General features: G+C 44.9%; 1 protein-coding gene across 14 annotated transcripts in view; it reads right to left on the minus strand.

Moving 5' to 3' along the window:
- The window catches only part of TENM4 (teneurin transmembrane protein 4), a 2,292,082-nt gene that overhangs the window by 14,268 nt on the left and 2,261,834 nt on the right, over nt 1-15,980 (minus strand). For all 14 annotated transcript variants that reach the window (XM_075126359.1, XM_075126347.1, XM_048840453.2 and 11 more), the window contains 3 exons: nt 10,859-11,155; nt 7,711-9,325; nt 1,272-1,414 (listed from right to left, as the gene is read on the minus strand). In XM_075126359.1, coding sequence (XP_074982460.1) covers nt 1,272-1,414; nt 7,711-9,325; nt 10,859-11,155 — 2,055 coding nt within the window. The remainder of the gene's footprint in view (nt 1-1,271; nt 1,415-7,710; nt 9,326-10,858; nt 11,156-15,980) is intronic.

A 15,980-nucleotide genomic window follows, 5' to 3' on the forward strand; every position in this document is an offset into this window, starting at 1 on the left:
AGCTGGGGGATGCTCAAACTCAGCATTAGGTCTCCAACCTCCCATCCCTGCAAGGCAAATACAGCCCAACATTATGTGAAGTGTTACCTGCCTGGTTCTTCTCCTCAACCTTCTCAGATAAGGGAACTGATTCTGATCTGTTAGACCATTACAGTGATGTGAATCAGAAATCACTGCAGTGGCAGCGTGGACTAACTCCGAATTTACATTGATGTAACTCAGGGAAGTATCTGGCCCACTGAGATCTGGGATCCAAGCAGGGCTGGCTCTAAGTTTTTTGCCACCCCAAAAATAAGGGTGGCCTGCTTGCTTTGCTGGTGCCTAGAGCCAGTCCTGGATACAAAGAGTTAGAGAAAGGGAAGATCTGTTACCCAATCTAGTTGATACCATTGGAGCTAATGCAGAGTTGTCTGCAACAGTGTATTTTCACATGCCTTGCCCAGACTAGTTTTAAATGAGCCCAGCAATGGGACTCCACCACACACCTTGGAAGGCCATTGCACAGTTTAACCAGTCTAACTTGCAGGAAGTTTGTCCTATGCACTGGAGAGTGCTGTCTCTGAGTTTATGCTGGGAAGAGAGCAGTACGCAAGACGCTTGGGTTTTAAGTGACTTTTGTTTTCAAGGTGCTAATCTCGTTTTGTACATGCAGTATTGGTCGCCAAAAATGAACTACAAACATCCTGATTTAGGCCTGAATTAGCGTACAGTGATTTGGTACAAAATCAAGCCAAGTAAAATTTAAGCTGTCAGTAACAGCTTTCTTATGGAGAAAGCTTTTACACTGTGGGGTAGTCTCCTAAGGGAAGTAATGGGAGTTTGTTTGCTTTTAAAACCAAACTGGACAAAGCACTAGAAAATATATTCTAGAAAACAATTCTGTCTTGGGGCATGGGTGAATGATCCAACAGGTGTTTTCTATCAGCTCTGATTCCTTGGTTTAGGGAGCTAGCAAGTGATCTGTGGTAACATCACATGTTTAAAGAAAGAAAAACAGTGCAGACCAGTTTTGTTCAGCAGTCACCAGCAAGTATCACAGAAAGGACCCACGGGTGATAAAAAACTTCAGATGGGATTACTTAGTCACATTTCATTACTGAAGTGGGAAGGGACAGCAGCTACTCAGAAGCTGACTTTCACTCCGGTGACCTTGAGCATCTGCAATAGCAGATTGATTGTAATTTCTAAAGTGAATACTGCACCTGGATCCCGTGGTGACATGTGCCAGGCCAGTGCCTAAAATAGACAGACTATGTGGTCACATGGCTCACCTTGCTATTGTCCCACTCTTGGGTTTTCATCTGCGTGTGGATAAGCTCATATGATGGCTCCATTGCATCCGTATCTGGCTTGGGATATCCCGGGATAACATTGTGTAGTTGGAAACCAAAGGTAAGCAGCCAGCTGTTGACATCTGGGATGTGAGAGAAGCATAAGTAGGATTACCTTTTATTGTTCTTTGTACTGCAGTTGAGCCTAAAAGTCCCCGCCACTGACCAGGACCCCATTGTGCGAGGCACTGTACAAACCTGGGACAAGATGACAGCCCTGGCCCCAAAGAGCTTACTACATTTCATGTATATGAGTAACCCCAGCAGAAATGATTCTTTAAAGTATCACATTCCAAAATTATGGAGGACGAAGGAAATAACCACAAAAAACAAACAGCATCCAGTCCAAGTCCTCCACTTTTCCACACAGCTGAAATATACATTTTGTTAAAACTGTCAAAGGCCAAAGCAATCTTTCTGTCTCCAGAACTTCTCAGAGTTTGTAAGGCACCACGCACAAGAATGGTGCAACGCAGAGCAAAAAGCACAGGAACAAAAATATAATACCAAAGGTCGAGCTGTTCAAACCTGCCTAAGGATTTAGATTCTCGAGGCGGCTTTGCAAATTCTCAGCTTTAATATTGGTCACCCGGAAGCATCCCAAGTGGTTTACAGGCTATGGGATAAATTGAGGTGCTCATGAGCCAGCACATACAGGTAGGGAATAGCAGGGCAGTCGTACTGGACACTTGGGGCAGGAGCTGAGTGGGGGCTTTTGATATACCTCTTAAAGGTGTATCCACTGCTTGTGTAGGTAAAAACCACACTTTTAATTTAGCATAGGTAGGTTCCTATAGTTACATTTTTTTTTCAGTATTGTTAAAAAACAGCCTCCACATGATCATTCCATTTACAAACATTGGGCCTGCCACAGTCAAACTGACCTGCCCTTACATCGTGAGCAGATCCATGTATATATGATGGTCAGACTCAGTGGAGTACCGTCCACGAAGCTCTTTTATTCTGTACTATGATAGAGGGGGAATGTTGGAACCAGAAGGGAAGTGATAGCAAGCCCATTGCTTGGGAAGCTGAAAATTATACCGGAGAACACGCTACTATATGAGCCACAGGGAACATTCCTGCTTGGGCAGGAAGAGGCACTCAATACCCTGCTAAGTCTTTTCAGTCTCTAACATCTTTGATTCCAAGGCTAACGGGAAAGACAGCCAAGTGAGGAGCTAGCTGGAGAAAATAATAACTCACTTGGCTAGCTCCTGGATCTGCCTGGGAGCAGCATATAAAAGACTTCCCTATTTATCTACTTCACAGCGTATGATGATTCCAAGCTCGCTTATCTCCATTGACTCCAGAAGGAAGGAAGGAAAAATGGACACTACTATAATTACCAATAACCTCCCCGTCATTTACCCAGCCTCTGAATACCATCCTTTGCTGGGAAAAGCTGAGGGGATGAGGGTCAAAGTTTAATTAACTGTCAGCTCCCAAGGGGTTTAGGACTTCCATATTGTAATTAGCATCGTGTTGGTGATTCATTTGTTTCAAGCTCCAGTGTATCAACAAGAAGTTTTCTTTTCATTTCATCAACTTGAGCTGACACTAGTGGGACATTCTGGATGAGGGGATCTGTTCAAAAAACATGGCTTTTTCCTCACATGAGTTTAAACACGTGTTTCTGAAGACCGTTGGAAAAGCATTCGGGCTGCAAATGAGAAATAGCATGCTTCCAGATGATTGGGGAATCAGAAGCCAAACAAAGACAGTATCTACTGCTTGTTTTCTTGCAATCCAAAATTTTGAGTTTGGGGCTTGGGTCCAGAAAGCCCTTGCATCAATCTGTGTGCAAAGAGGGGGATTTCTGTAATAAAAACACTTTTTTTCTCTCTCCACACAGATTGTTTTAGAAGTGTCTTTGGAGGGAAGGGGAGGTGTGTGCTTGCGGGGGTGTGGGGGGGAAATAAAGCTTTGTTTATTTTTTTATTTGGTGATGAGGCATCCCTGTTTCCAAATCCTCCTAATATGAAATTAACAGCTTTGATATGCATATTTTGGACCAGATGGCCAGGAGAACAAAGTAAATCTATATAGGGCAGAAGTTATTCACCAAACATGTTCAAAACAATGTCAAAAGAGGCACAGAGGGGGCTGCTGAACAGCAGGAAAATATGTAATGTCTGAAAAGATTCGATCCAGTCTTTGTCGGTTGCGTCTCCCAAATCTGACTTTGAAAACATCTGTAAACAGGTGTTGCTCCTTTTTTGGGGGGTGGGGGGGGAGGAGAGGGTGGATTGGAAGGAGCAGGAAAAATGAAGTAGGTGGAAGGAGAGGTTAAGAGAATGGGGGGAAATATTAATTTGCCAGTGGCAATGACACTTTTTTTCCTTTTTGAAAGAAAAGTACATTTCGAATCACAGCTTGTTTCAGCTACAGTAGCCCTGCCAACACATTTCACAGGACATTCGTTCGAGGGCCCTGAAAGAGACTGCTTAATGCAGACACGTGTAATGAAAATGTCAGTTCAATCCATCAGGCTTCCCAATGTTGGCAGCAAAGCTCTGCATCACGAAGTATACGATTGCTAAAATATTCATGCTGAACAATGGGCCTCTCAGAACGTAAATGCCTGCTCTGCCCACTCTCCCTACCCCACGCTCCCCATTCCTAGACACGCTCTTGGGAATCATTGACTGGGAAACTGAGGCTGGCCTACTCTGAAAACGTACATGGGCGAAGTTACGTCTCTTCCGGGATGTGAGAAATCCATATCCCTGAGAGACGCAGCCACGCTGCCCGAACCCGCGGTATAGACAGCAGCTACTGCCTTCCAGGCAGGTGAATTAACTGCAGTGACAGGGGGAACCCCTCCCATCACTGCAGTGAGTGTCTACACTGAAGTACTGTAGCATTTTAAGTGTAGACACAGCCTGAGGCTTGTATCGCTGGTCTGTGTGAGTGCACCTGCCTGGCCTAAGTGAGTCAGACCATGCCAGGGGGTGAGGAAGGATTCTGCCCACACCCCTCAACAGTGTATTGGCAGGTGTGTGCGCCATGGCCAAGGAATCCCCACCACTTGAGACGTGCAGCGTAGAAACCTGGGAACGTCCGTGAGAGCTCTGGACGTGGACGGATGTGCAGGGTTGGACCCCTAATAGTCAGAATCCTTTTGGCACTGTCAGATGTCGCTGAGGACACGAACAAGGCTCTGACATCGCTGTCCATCGTGCCGTTTGCGGAGCGGCTCCCTGGCTGTGTTTCTAGGACTTAACGTTTTTATGAGGATAGGTCGTTGGGCTGCCCCCACTCTGGAGGGGCGGCAGGCTGCTTTTTTTGGTCAGCTCCCTGCCTAGGGTTGCCACCTTTCTAACCGCACAAAACTGAACACCCCTGCCCTGCCCCACCTGTTCTCCAAGGCCCTGTCCCCGCTCGCTCCATCTCCCCTCCCTCCATTGCTCACTGTCCTCTGCCCTCACTCACTTTCACCGGGCAGGGGCAGGGGGTTGGGGTGTGAGAAGAGGTGAGGGCTCCAGCTGGGGGCGTGGGCTCTGGGCTGGGGGTGTGGGCGCTGGGTGGAGCCAGAAATGAAGGGTTCAGGGTGCGGGAGAGGGCTCCAGGCTGGGGCAAGGAGTTAGGGTGTGTGTGTGTGTGGTGGGGAGAGGACTCCAGCTGGGGGTACAGGCTCTGGGGTGGGGCTGGGGATGAGGGGTTTGGGATGAAGGAGGGGGCTCTGGGCTGGGTCAGCGGGTTGAGGTGCAGAGGGGGTGAGGGCTCTGGCTGGGGGTGTGGGCTCTGGGGTGGGGCCAGGGATGAGGAGTTTGGGATGTAGGAGGGGCCTGGGGTAGGGGGTTGGTGTGTTGGGAGCAGGGGTGGGCTCCGGGAGGGAGCTTAGATGCGGGAGGGGACTCTGAGCAGGGGGTTGGGGTGTGGGAGGAGGTTCGGGGTGCTGTGTCCTGGCAGCACTTTCCACGGCTCACAGGAAGTGGCCGCCAGGTCTCTGCAGCCCCTAGACATGTGGGCAGCCAGGGAGGCTCTGCGTGCTGCCCTTGCCCACAGGTGCCAGCCCCTCAGCTCCCATTGGTCGTAGTTCCCAGCCAATGGGAGCTGCAGAGCTGATCTTCGAGGCAGGGGCAACACGCAGAGCCTCCCTGGTCGCCCATGCGTCGAGGGCCTGCAGGGACCTGGCGACCGCTTTCAGGATCCACGTGGACGTAGGGCAGGCAGGGAGCCCTTTGCGACCGGGCATTCTGGTGGAAAACCAGTCACCTGGCAACCCTATCCCTACCCTTTGACCTGTCCGGCATTGTTAAAACTCCCACTGGCATAGCTCTTAGGATCACTGGAACACACAAATCTTCCCATTACCTCAAGATCCAGTTCCTCAGGAAAGGCCATTAACACAGGACGTTTTATTTTCAAAGAGCTTTGCAGGCCTTGTCTACATACAAAAGTTCTACTTCTTTAACTATTGTAATATAAAGGAATACAACCCATCTGGTGTGAGCACACTTGTACTGGTATAGAAGTGCTTATACCAGTATATCCAGTCCTGTTTGGGGAGGGGAATAAACTATACCAGTATAAAGCATCTTTATACCAGTATAACTGTGTCCACACTAGGGCTTGTACTGGTATAACTGTATTAGTAAGAAATCACACCCATAGCCAACATAGTTATACTGGTATAAAAAATGGGTTTTGATCACTTGTACAAAAACTTTAACTAATCATCTTCACTCAAGCAAACGGACACTGGGCTCATGCCCAGAACTGACAATAGTCACCTATACACCAGTAACAGGTTTAAGGTCTTGTGTGGATGAAAATTGGAAGCTTCATGCCCATGGACACACCTTTGCTGCTCTAAAAGGTACTGAAATATGAGAGCTTAAAATCTTGGCATTAACAGTGATGCCAACTCTCATGATTTTTCATGAGTCTTGTAATATGTGGTGGTGTTCTTAAAGCCCCAACTCCTAGAGTCAGGTGATTGCCTGAAAATCTCAGCTTTCATTTAAAAACAACACCTAAGCTTCTAGCCCTCATGGTTGTGGGAAAAAGCTTGAAGACATGTATCCTAAAGGCTCTGAAAAAGAATCCAGAATTTTCTATTTTTAAAATCTCATGATTTTAAATCAACTGATGATTTTAGGGGGTTGGACTCCTCTGATTTGGAATGCTGGGGTAGCCAATAATGTTACTGTATATAGAAAAGCGGATTTAGGACTTTTTAGAGGTTTTTAAAATTAATTATAATTTGCCTCTCCCTAAGAGTTTTATACAGTTGACTCATGGTAACTGAGTCACCCTTTTCTTATAGACACGAGGATACAGAAAAGAGTCTGGATACAATATTATAAAACCCTCTAAAACAGCTTTCCTGTCAAATATGTGGCACATGCAGAATACACAACAGTGGGGTTATTAAAAAGATTTTGTCTATGCGAGTTTGGAATGGCCTACACAAACACAACACAATATATGTTAGAGAAGAAAGTTCATTAATTCCATCTGATGAAATCATATGATCATTTGGTCTGAGTGACTCAGGTCTCCTAGAATCTTTTCTGCTGAAATAAATTCACTTTGGGGAGCCATTCTTCTCACTTTTAAACACCTGCTTAGTGGATCTGTTCTGCTTATTGACATAAAGAAAGTCCTGAACCTTTCCATATTTAAGTATTAAATTTAAGACACACAGTATTTGTTGCTGCTGGCTTTTAACAGGCAATTGTTCACACTGTGGGGTGGATTAACTTTGAAATGTATTACTATTTTATGGGGCTCTACAATGCCTTGCTATGATAAAAGGTTTAGGTTGCTGTTGCCATTTTGCTGAAACAAGCCTATCTGCAGGCAAGTCTCTACAGCAAAACTGTGTAAACAAAGTTATACATATACAAATGAGAGGGGTTATCGAGAAGTTAATCAGCAACTAAGCTGGCGTTGTTTGAGGAAATGAACAATCGGAAACAAAATAAAGGAAAAAATAAAAAGAGCAGGAAGGAAGAAAAAAAGAAAACCTGTTCGGTAGATGTGCAGTTCTTGGCTTAAATTTTTCATGAGTACTGTGTATGCAGCCAGTGATCCAGCTGTGGAAGGGTTAAAGGTGACCTGCAAAGGAAAAATATATTGGGCTTGTGCCCTCTTTTGTTTATTGATACGCAAAGAAGAACTGAAAAGTTTGGTCTGGGTTTCTGTTTTTTTAAATTCTGTTTGTTGTTTTACATTAGAAATTCAGGCCAGTTTCTAGTATGGAAGACTCTGTTGTGTTTCTTTTCCTTTTTAAAGAGAAATTCAGTCCCTGTCTAGGCTGGAAGACCCGACGATGCCTGGTTCGTTGAATGTAAGAAACCTATCCGCCACCTGAGCAAAAACTAGCCTGTGTAGACACTAATTAAGAAGAAACCAAGAGAAGTCTTACCTGTCATGTAACATTTGATATCCTGAGCGTTGCTAATAGGGTTGTTGTTTTTGAACATATAAAGGTTGAAAGGCATTATGTTGTTGCTGCTCAGATGTTTCCACATATCGTGGTCTGGGCTTGTCCACCGCCCAGCTAACACATCATAGTCTCGCCGCCCCATGTGGATGAGTTTAGTGAGGGGGTCGTACAGACCTCCATGGTATCCGATGATGACCTGGAAATTGGGATTGGTGTCCATGTAGATCTCCCCGTATGCTGTGTACAGTATCTGCTTGATCATTAAGCCCGTTCCGCTGAAGACTGCCAGAGGGGTCCCGATGTTATCACAGGCTATGTAGAACTCATCTCCGCTGCTGAGCTCCATGGCAAAGAGGTGGCCTTGGAGATCATAGTAAAGGGAGGTGATCTCGGAACTTGAATGGTTGTACAAATGGGTGACCTTAGTGGGGTTGGTCAGGTCTGCATAGAAGAACTGTAAATGGTGGCCATGGGCAGTTTTGCTAGAAACTCTTCTTCCGAGACCATCATAGCGATATTTTACGCTCCATCCGCTTGCTTTATTGTATGCTTTAATGAGCAGGCCTGCTGAGTTGTACTCAAAAATGTCATTTCCCCTTTGTCTCAGGAAGCCATCTTCATCCATTTTGTACTGCACATCCCCCAATCTCGTAATCCTGTCCCTGAGGTCATACCTTAGGGGGGTAAGACGGGCACTGTTCCCAGGACTCAACAAATGGAGGTTTCCATTGAGGTCATAACTGTAACGCCAGAGTGGTTTGTCATTGATAGACACTGTCTGCAGCTGGCCATCAGCATCGTACTCATAAGAGTACCTTGACGTGTTTGCATATGGTCCGACCTTCAACTCCTTCTTCACCACTCTCCCCATGTTGTCGTACTGCACAGTCATCCAGTACATGAGTGACCTGAATATTTCATACTGGACCTCCTTCATCCTGCCATAGGCGTCAAAGTGCTTAGTGTGAGTCATGACGGCAGTGGTGATAATCTGATTGATGTCATAGTAGATGACCCCAAATTTACCAAATTGCTCCGTTTTGCCTGACACATCATCGTATCTGTAGAGATCGATGGGTAACGGTGTCTCGTTGATCACTGCTTGCATGCTGGTCACCCTGAAGCTGTTATCATAATTGTAGTCGAAGCGTGCATTCACCATGCCTTCCTCAGTGAAGCGGAAAATCTGGCGGTCGATGAGTGGGCCTATCTGCCTGTATCTGATAGTACAGGTGAACCCTTCATTCTGCAGGTTTATTGTCTTCAACATACCAGCAGTTTCATCGTAGGTGAAGCCAATCTTAGTGGTGTCATAGAGCATTTCAGCTAGCTTGGACAGCTTGCCATACTTGTAGATGACACGCCTCCCTGTTCCCAGGTAGAAGGTGTGAAGGAGCTGCCCTTCCTCAGTGAAATCCTGAATGACTGAGGCGTTGCCCTCTGGAGGCCGGTAGATGTTCCTGTAGTATCCAATGGACCGGATGGTTTCTAAGGTCTGCCGGGCGACATTGGGCATGGTGACTGATGACAATCGATCATTCTTATCAAACTCAAAGATGTATTGTCTCTGGCTGTGGAGAAGCAGCACCATGGACTAGAATTGGAGGGGAAAATGAATGAATTATTTTCTTAATTTTAAGTCATGATCATTCTCAATTTTTCAGAGCGTAAAATATTTCAGGACATGGGAAGTCTAGCCTCCACCTCATAGTGCATATGTGGCCAGCATAATTTAAGTGACCTGCAGACCTCACAGAGGAACTAATATGTGGCCAATCGCCATCTGGCCACTTTACTTGGTTGATCCTCTCCTTTCCCCTTCCCTCTGTCTCTGTTTTATAGTGTTCAGCATCAGCTCTTCATGATGGGATTTCTACCTTATTTTGTGTCTGTACAATACCTAGCACCCAGGGGTGGTGATAGAATCTACTTTCTTTCATGTCTGTACAGCACTTAAGACACTGGCGGTGGGCACCAGAACACATAATTATTATAACAATAAGCTTAAGTAGCGAGAGGTACACACACAGCGAGAGACTCACTTCAGTGTGATCAGATGTGGTCAGAAGAGAATCAGGAAGGGTAATAGGCACTGGTGTAAGGTTTGCACTGAAGGCAGAGAACCAGGGACCCCTGGTTAGGATTGATATAAAAATACCCCCAGCCAACTCTCCCAAGTTCACGTCCCCATTTGCCACCATGGGGCAAACAGCTTGACAAAACCAAACAGGCAACCCTGTCCGTCTGCCGACAAAAGAAACTCATCTGCTACTAGCCACTTACCGCAAATTTCAGTTCTCTAACTCACTTGCATGTAATGCACATACCGGGATACAGTTTGATGCTTTATCCTCATTTATTATTTATATAATTGTAGAGCCTAAATGTAGGACCTCACTGTCCTAGGTGCTGTACAAACACATAGGCAGACACAATTCCTGCCCCAAAGAGCTCAAAGATGGATGAAAAGGAGGATGGATAATGTTATGGTTAAATCTCCTACTGATCCTGCAGCAAAGAGAAGGCATTTCTCACCCACCAAAGAGCATTCCATAACCAGCTAGATGGATTGGTCTCTCTCCTTCCCCACCTGCCCCTGCCACACATACTTCTTACGTGGCTTTGCAGAAGGCGGGATGCTAGACTTTATGGACTGTTGGTTCTACATTGTATGGAACATCCAAAATAAGTCTCTACTGTACTCTTATCTTTATTAGCACTAATGGTATCCGTAATTTGACTAGAATATAATTTGTTTTTACTGGAGACATTATATTACATCTAGCTCAGCAAAGGACTGTTGTATCTAAATAATCAAAGCTTTGCAGGGTTAAAACACATGCAGATGGGGATGGGGTTGGATGGAGAATATTGCCCTTTGGGCGATGATCAGTGCTAACTTTAGCTGTCGTCTGGGCTTAGTTTCTACAGTTATATGCATCTTAAAATAGGTAGATTTACATAGATGTCTGTGTATTAGACTCTAAGGGTCAGATCCCCATTGGTGTAAATCAGTGTCACACCACTGAAGTCAAAGGAGTGAAGTCAATTTACGCCACCTAAGAATCTAGCCCTAAGTCAGCAAACACAGTGAGTAGCCGTCAGTAAGTGACAAGAGAACACATACCTTCTCCAAGTAAGTGTAGCTCCATGATTTTCCGTCAGCAAAAATCCTGGATATAATTCTGCCAGCCTGATCGTATTCCATCCTTTCTGACATAGTTCCCCTCTGGATCCCTGCAATGTGTCCCCCTGGGGAATAAGTCACGTTAACTCCATTCAACCTGCTGCTAGGAGACCAGAGGCTAGGTCTGCCTGCTTGGTCATACAGGATCCGTAGAGTGAACTTGCGATGGTCATCATAGATTTTTTCTGTTCTTGTCACACGATCAAAGTCGAGGGACAGCAGGTTTCTGTTATGAACCTAGAGGGCAGAGGAAGAAAAAGAATTAGAAAGGCACAAATGGGTTTATTTGGCAAATTATAGCCCCTCCCCACCAAACACTCCTTTGGATCAGTCCCAGAACTACACAGACCTATGTATGAATTGTCTTAGGGCGAGATTTTCAAAAATATTCACTATTGGCCCAACTCTGCTTCCACTCAAGTCAACTGGAGTTGTAACCTGTGACGTCAGGGGGTGCACAGTTAGCACAGTGTTGAGTCCATTGGAAAGTCCTGCCATAGAGCATAGAGTGTTGGCTGTACCGCAAAACCATCACACATCCTCTGCTCACAGATGACGTAAGTCTGCATGAAGATATGCTGATAAAACTTTGCTGGGGAAGCTTGCAAGGTGCTTGCCTGCACTGTGCTGGGGTCATCCAAGTCCCTCACTTCCATGGATGTCAGAGTTCATACATTTAAAAAAGGACATGGTATTGAGTCATTGTGGTTGCAAATGCTGCGAGGAACAGTATGGATTATTCATCAGGTACAACTCATCCCTTGAGAGTCAGTCCTGAATCAGCTGGTGGTACAGGCTTTCCTATGAAATGTAATATGGAGGCCCTGACCATCTGTAGTCATTAAAGACCTCATGACCCTATTGCCAAGAAGAGTTGGGGTTGTTAACCCCAATGTCCTGGCCAATCCCACCATGGGTAATTACATTCCTGTTGCCTCAATTCCCTTTGCACTTTTAGTTGAAGGCCAGATCATATATATTTCAAAAGTAAAAGGAGAAATGTATTTTTGTTCAGAGACTGGTTTCAGAGTAACAGCCATGTTAGTCTGTATTTGCAAAAAGAAAAGGAGTACTTGTGGCACCTTAGAGACTAACCAATTTATTTGAGCATAAGCTATCCAATGAAGTGAGCTGTAGCTCACGAAAGCTTATGCTCAAATAAATTGGTTAGTCTCTAAGGTGCCACAAGTACTCCTTTTCTTTGTTCAGAGACTGTATCCCAAAGAACTACAGATAATAACGGATTATACACTACTGTTTAGCTATGTGTGTCTAAGAATTTATAAAGCCACATTACCATTGTATCTAAGCATTGTGCAAAACCGAAAAACACACACATTGAGAGCTGGCTGGTAGGGACAGTTATTCCAGCCTACTCTGGATAAAATCAGGACTCCTAAATTGAATGAGATGTGGTGAAAGCCCTGACCTAGGTTTGATCTTGGACTGTTACTTTTCAGTACACTTCTGAATTCCCTGTGGTTCTGTTTTTCGGAGGGACTACAGAGATAAATAATTAACAGTAGAGGGAAGAGAAATTATTTTGTCTAGGTAAAAGGAGACAAGATATAGTTTGTCCTTAGTCAAAATTTGAAATGCAGAAGTGAGAACTACAGGAAGGCTGTTCCAAACAGTGAGAGATCGCATGAGCAGGGACAATACTGCATGGCATTAAGCAGAGAAGGCCAGTGCCAGAGAGGACAGAGGAGAAAGAGACCAGGACCATGAAGCAGGCTGGAGATAGTCTATGAATGGTTCTTAGAAGCAGAAGGGCACTTTTAAAGTGGATTGTGAAATGGGCAGCCTACAGAAGAGTTGACTGAAGAAGGAAATGATGTGATGGTGCTTTTGTGTGAGAAGGTGGGGGGTGATGTTCTGCACTTGATGGAGTGTGGAGAGCTGGGACTCTGGGAGGGTAAAGGAGAAAGAATCTCATTAGCTGAGGTGAGAGAAAGTAAAAGACATGGATGGGCAAAGATGGAGCTGAGGCAGGGATGTGCGTGTGCAGGCAGAAGATGAAGATTTACAGACAAAGAAGATACAGGAGGAAGAGGAAGAGAGGGCAGTGTTGACAATGACACCGAGGTGATGGATAACAAAGGTAAATGGAGGGCCTGACCTGAGGAAAAGAAAGGGCTAATGTGGAACCAAGGTAGATAATAAGAACATAAGAATAGCCCTACTGGGTCAGACCAAAGGTCCATCTAGCCCAGTATCTTGTCTTCCGATAGTGGCCAGTGCCAGGTGCCCCAGAGGGAATGAACAGAACAGGTAATCATCGAGTGATCCATTCCCTGTCGCTCATTCCCAGCTTCTGGCAAACAGAGGTTAGCGACACCATTCCTGCCCATCCTGGCTAATAGCTATTGAAGGACCTATCCTCCATGAATTTATCTAGTTCTTTTTTGAACCCTGTTATGGTCTTGGCCTTCACAACATCCTCTGGCAAGAAGTTCCACAGGTTGACTGTGCGTTGGGTGAAGAAATACTTCCTTTTATTTGTTTTAAACCTGCTGCCTATTAATTTCATTTGGTGACCCCTAGTTCTTGTGTTATGAGAAGGCGTAAACAACACTTCCTTATCTACTTTCTCTACACCAGTCATGATTTTATAGACCTCAATCATATCTCCCCTTAGCTGTCTCTTTTCCAAGCTGAAAAGTCCCAGTCTTATTAATCTCTCCTCATACAGAAGTCGTTTCATACCCCTAATCATTTTTGTTGCCCTTTTCTGAACCTTTTCCAATTCCAACACATCTTTTTTGAGATGGGGCGACCACATCTGCACAAAGTATTCAAGAAGTGGGTTTACCATGGATTTATATAGAGGCAACATGATATTTTCTGTCCTATTATCTATCCCTTTCTTAATTAGTCCCAGCATTCTGTTAGCTTTTTGACTGTCGCAGCACACTGAGTGGATGTTTTCAGAGAACTGTTCACATGACTCCAAGAGCTCTTTCTTGAGTGGTGACAGTTAATTTAGACCCCATCATTTTATAGGGTATAGCTGGGATTATGCTTTCCAATGTGCATTACTTTGCATTTATCAGCATTAAATTTCATCTGCCATTTTGTTGCCCAGTCACCCAGTTTTGAGAGATCCTTTTGTTGCTCTTTGCAATCTGCCTGGGTCTTAATTATCTTTCGTAATTTTGTATCATCTGCAAATTTGCCACCTCACTGTTTACCCCTTTTTCAAGATCATTTATGAATATGGTGAATAGGACTGGTCCAAGAACAGACCCCTGGGGGAAACCACTATTTACTCTCTCCATTCTGAAAACTGAGCATTTATTCCTACCCTTTGTTTCCTATCTTTTAACCAGTTACCAATTCATGAGAGCACCTTCCCTCTTATCCCATGACAGCCTACTTTGCATTTAAAATGGACTGTAAATGGATAACGGGAGAAACAGGAAATCAGCCAAAAGCCCAGCCTCCGCTTCCCACAACTCCCATTGGCTGGGAACAGCGAACTGCGGCCACTGGGAGCTGCGGGCAGCCATGCCTGTGGGCGGTCAATGTAAACCCTGTCTCACGGCCCGCCAGCGGATTACCCTAACTACCTTGATGGGCCACGTGTGGTCCGAGGGCCACAGATTGCCCACCACTGCTGTAAGTCTTTACACAGGCAACATCCCATTAGCTTCAATGGGAGTTTGCCCAAGTAAGGACCAAATACGGACCTCTAGATGTGGTCCAGTAACAATATGTCATTTCCTTAGATTTATAAATATAAATCTTGTGCCAACCGTCTGTCCTGTGAGCTTGACCCTGAATGATACTGAATGCTGTGGCCCATCAAAGCACTTGATCATGGGACAGATTTTTAAAGGTATTAAGGCACCTAACTCTTATTTAAATCAATGAGAGTTCGGCACACAGCTACCTTTAAAATCTGGTCCCATGTACTTAACCAGTGTCTTCAAGACTGAGATCTGGGTGAGCACCCCTACATTTAAATCTCAAATATACTCTTCCCATCTTTATACATAATTAAATATCCTCCAGTTAATGTGAGGGACACTAACAAACCCCAGACTCGCAGCCCAGAATAGATCAATAAAACAGGTGAGCCTGCTTTGGAATTGCAGTGTCACTCATTACCAGCATTGACTTTTAACCTTCTTTTGGGTCTTCTGTAGCTAAAAATATTGTCAAACTAATGAGCATCAACATCCTCTGGAGCCAGCCTTTGCATGTGAGTCACAAAGCCCTGAAAATGAGGATTCATAATGAAAATGCAGAGGCAACCTTAACTATAAGAGTGCAAATGGCACGTCTGTAATCAGAGCTCCTTCCCTAGGGGTTGACTGAACACAACTGACAGAGAAAAAGTATTGCCTGCATGAAATTCCCATGGCAAATAAGCTGTGGTTATCGGTGTATCCAAGTCTGGGCTTGTTCTCTTTATAGATATTCTGGGCACGAGGTTAGAATGTTTTAATTGTTCAGTAATGGTTAGCAGCATCATCTCCAAGAGCTCTGCAGTAACGCAGGCTGTGATGAGAGGTAGTGTTGTGACAACTAATGTTTCCGTGGCTGCTATCTTGCAGCCAGCATCCTGGTGAATATGAGACTATTCTCAGTGGGTGCTTCCCTGGTTACATAAATAAAACTGATTAAGCAGACAGTTCTGTAATTGTCAGCCATCCCACGTGCTCCACCGCCAGAGATTATTTTATATCCTTCTTTATTAAAAAGTTCATGCTCGTAAAAAGAAAAAAATGAGCTACATTATCAGGAGCAGTGTTCTAGCTAACACTCCAATTTGGGACGGAGCCTGCGCACCTCCATTTGTTATTGGTGGAGTGGAATTTGCAGCCAGCCAACCAGCAAGACCATCAATCTGTTGCACCGATAGGGCCAATTAGAGCACGGAAGCTTTCATCGAGTCTGTGCAGGATATGTAAAGGTAAAGGTTTGCTGCAAGGGCTGCAGACTGATGAGGCACAAACAGCCAGGTCAGCAAAGCTGGAACTACGAAGAAGGCTGACAAACACTGTTACATGCAGTGGATCAGTGAAGCTGAACATTAACACGTGTTAGGGGCCAAATC

The sequence above is a fragment of the Caretta caretta genome, chromosome 1 (assembly GCF_965140235.1).
Source record: "Caretta caretta isolate rCarCar2 chromosome 1, rCarCar1.hap1, whole genome shotgun sequence".
Classification (NCBI taxonomy): Eukaryota; Metazoa; Chordata; order Testudines; family Cheloniidae; genus Caretta; species Caretta caretta.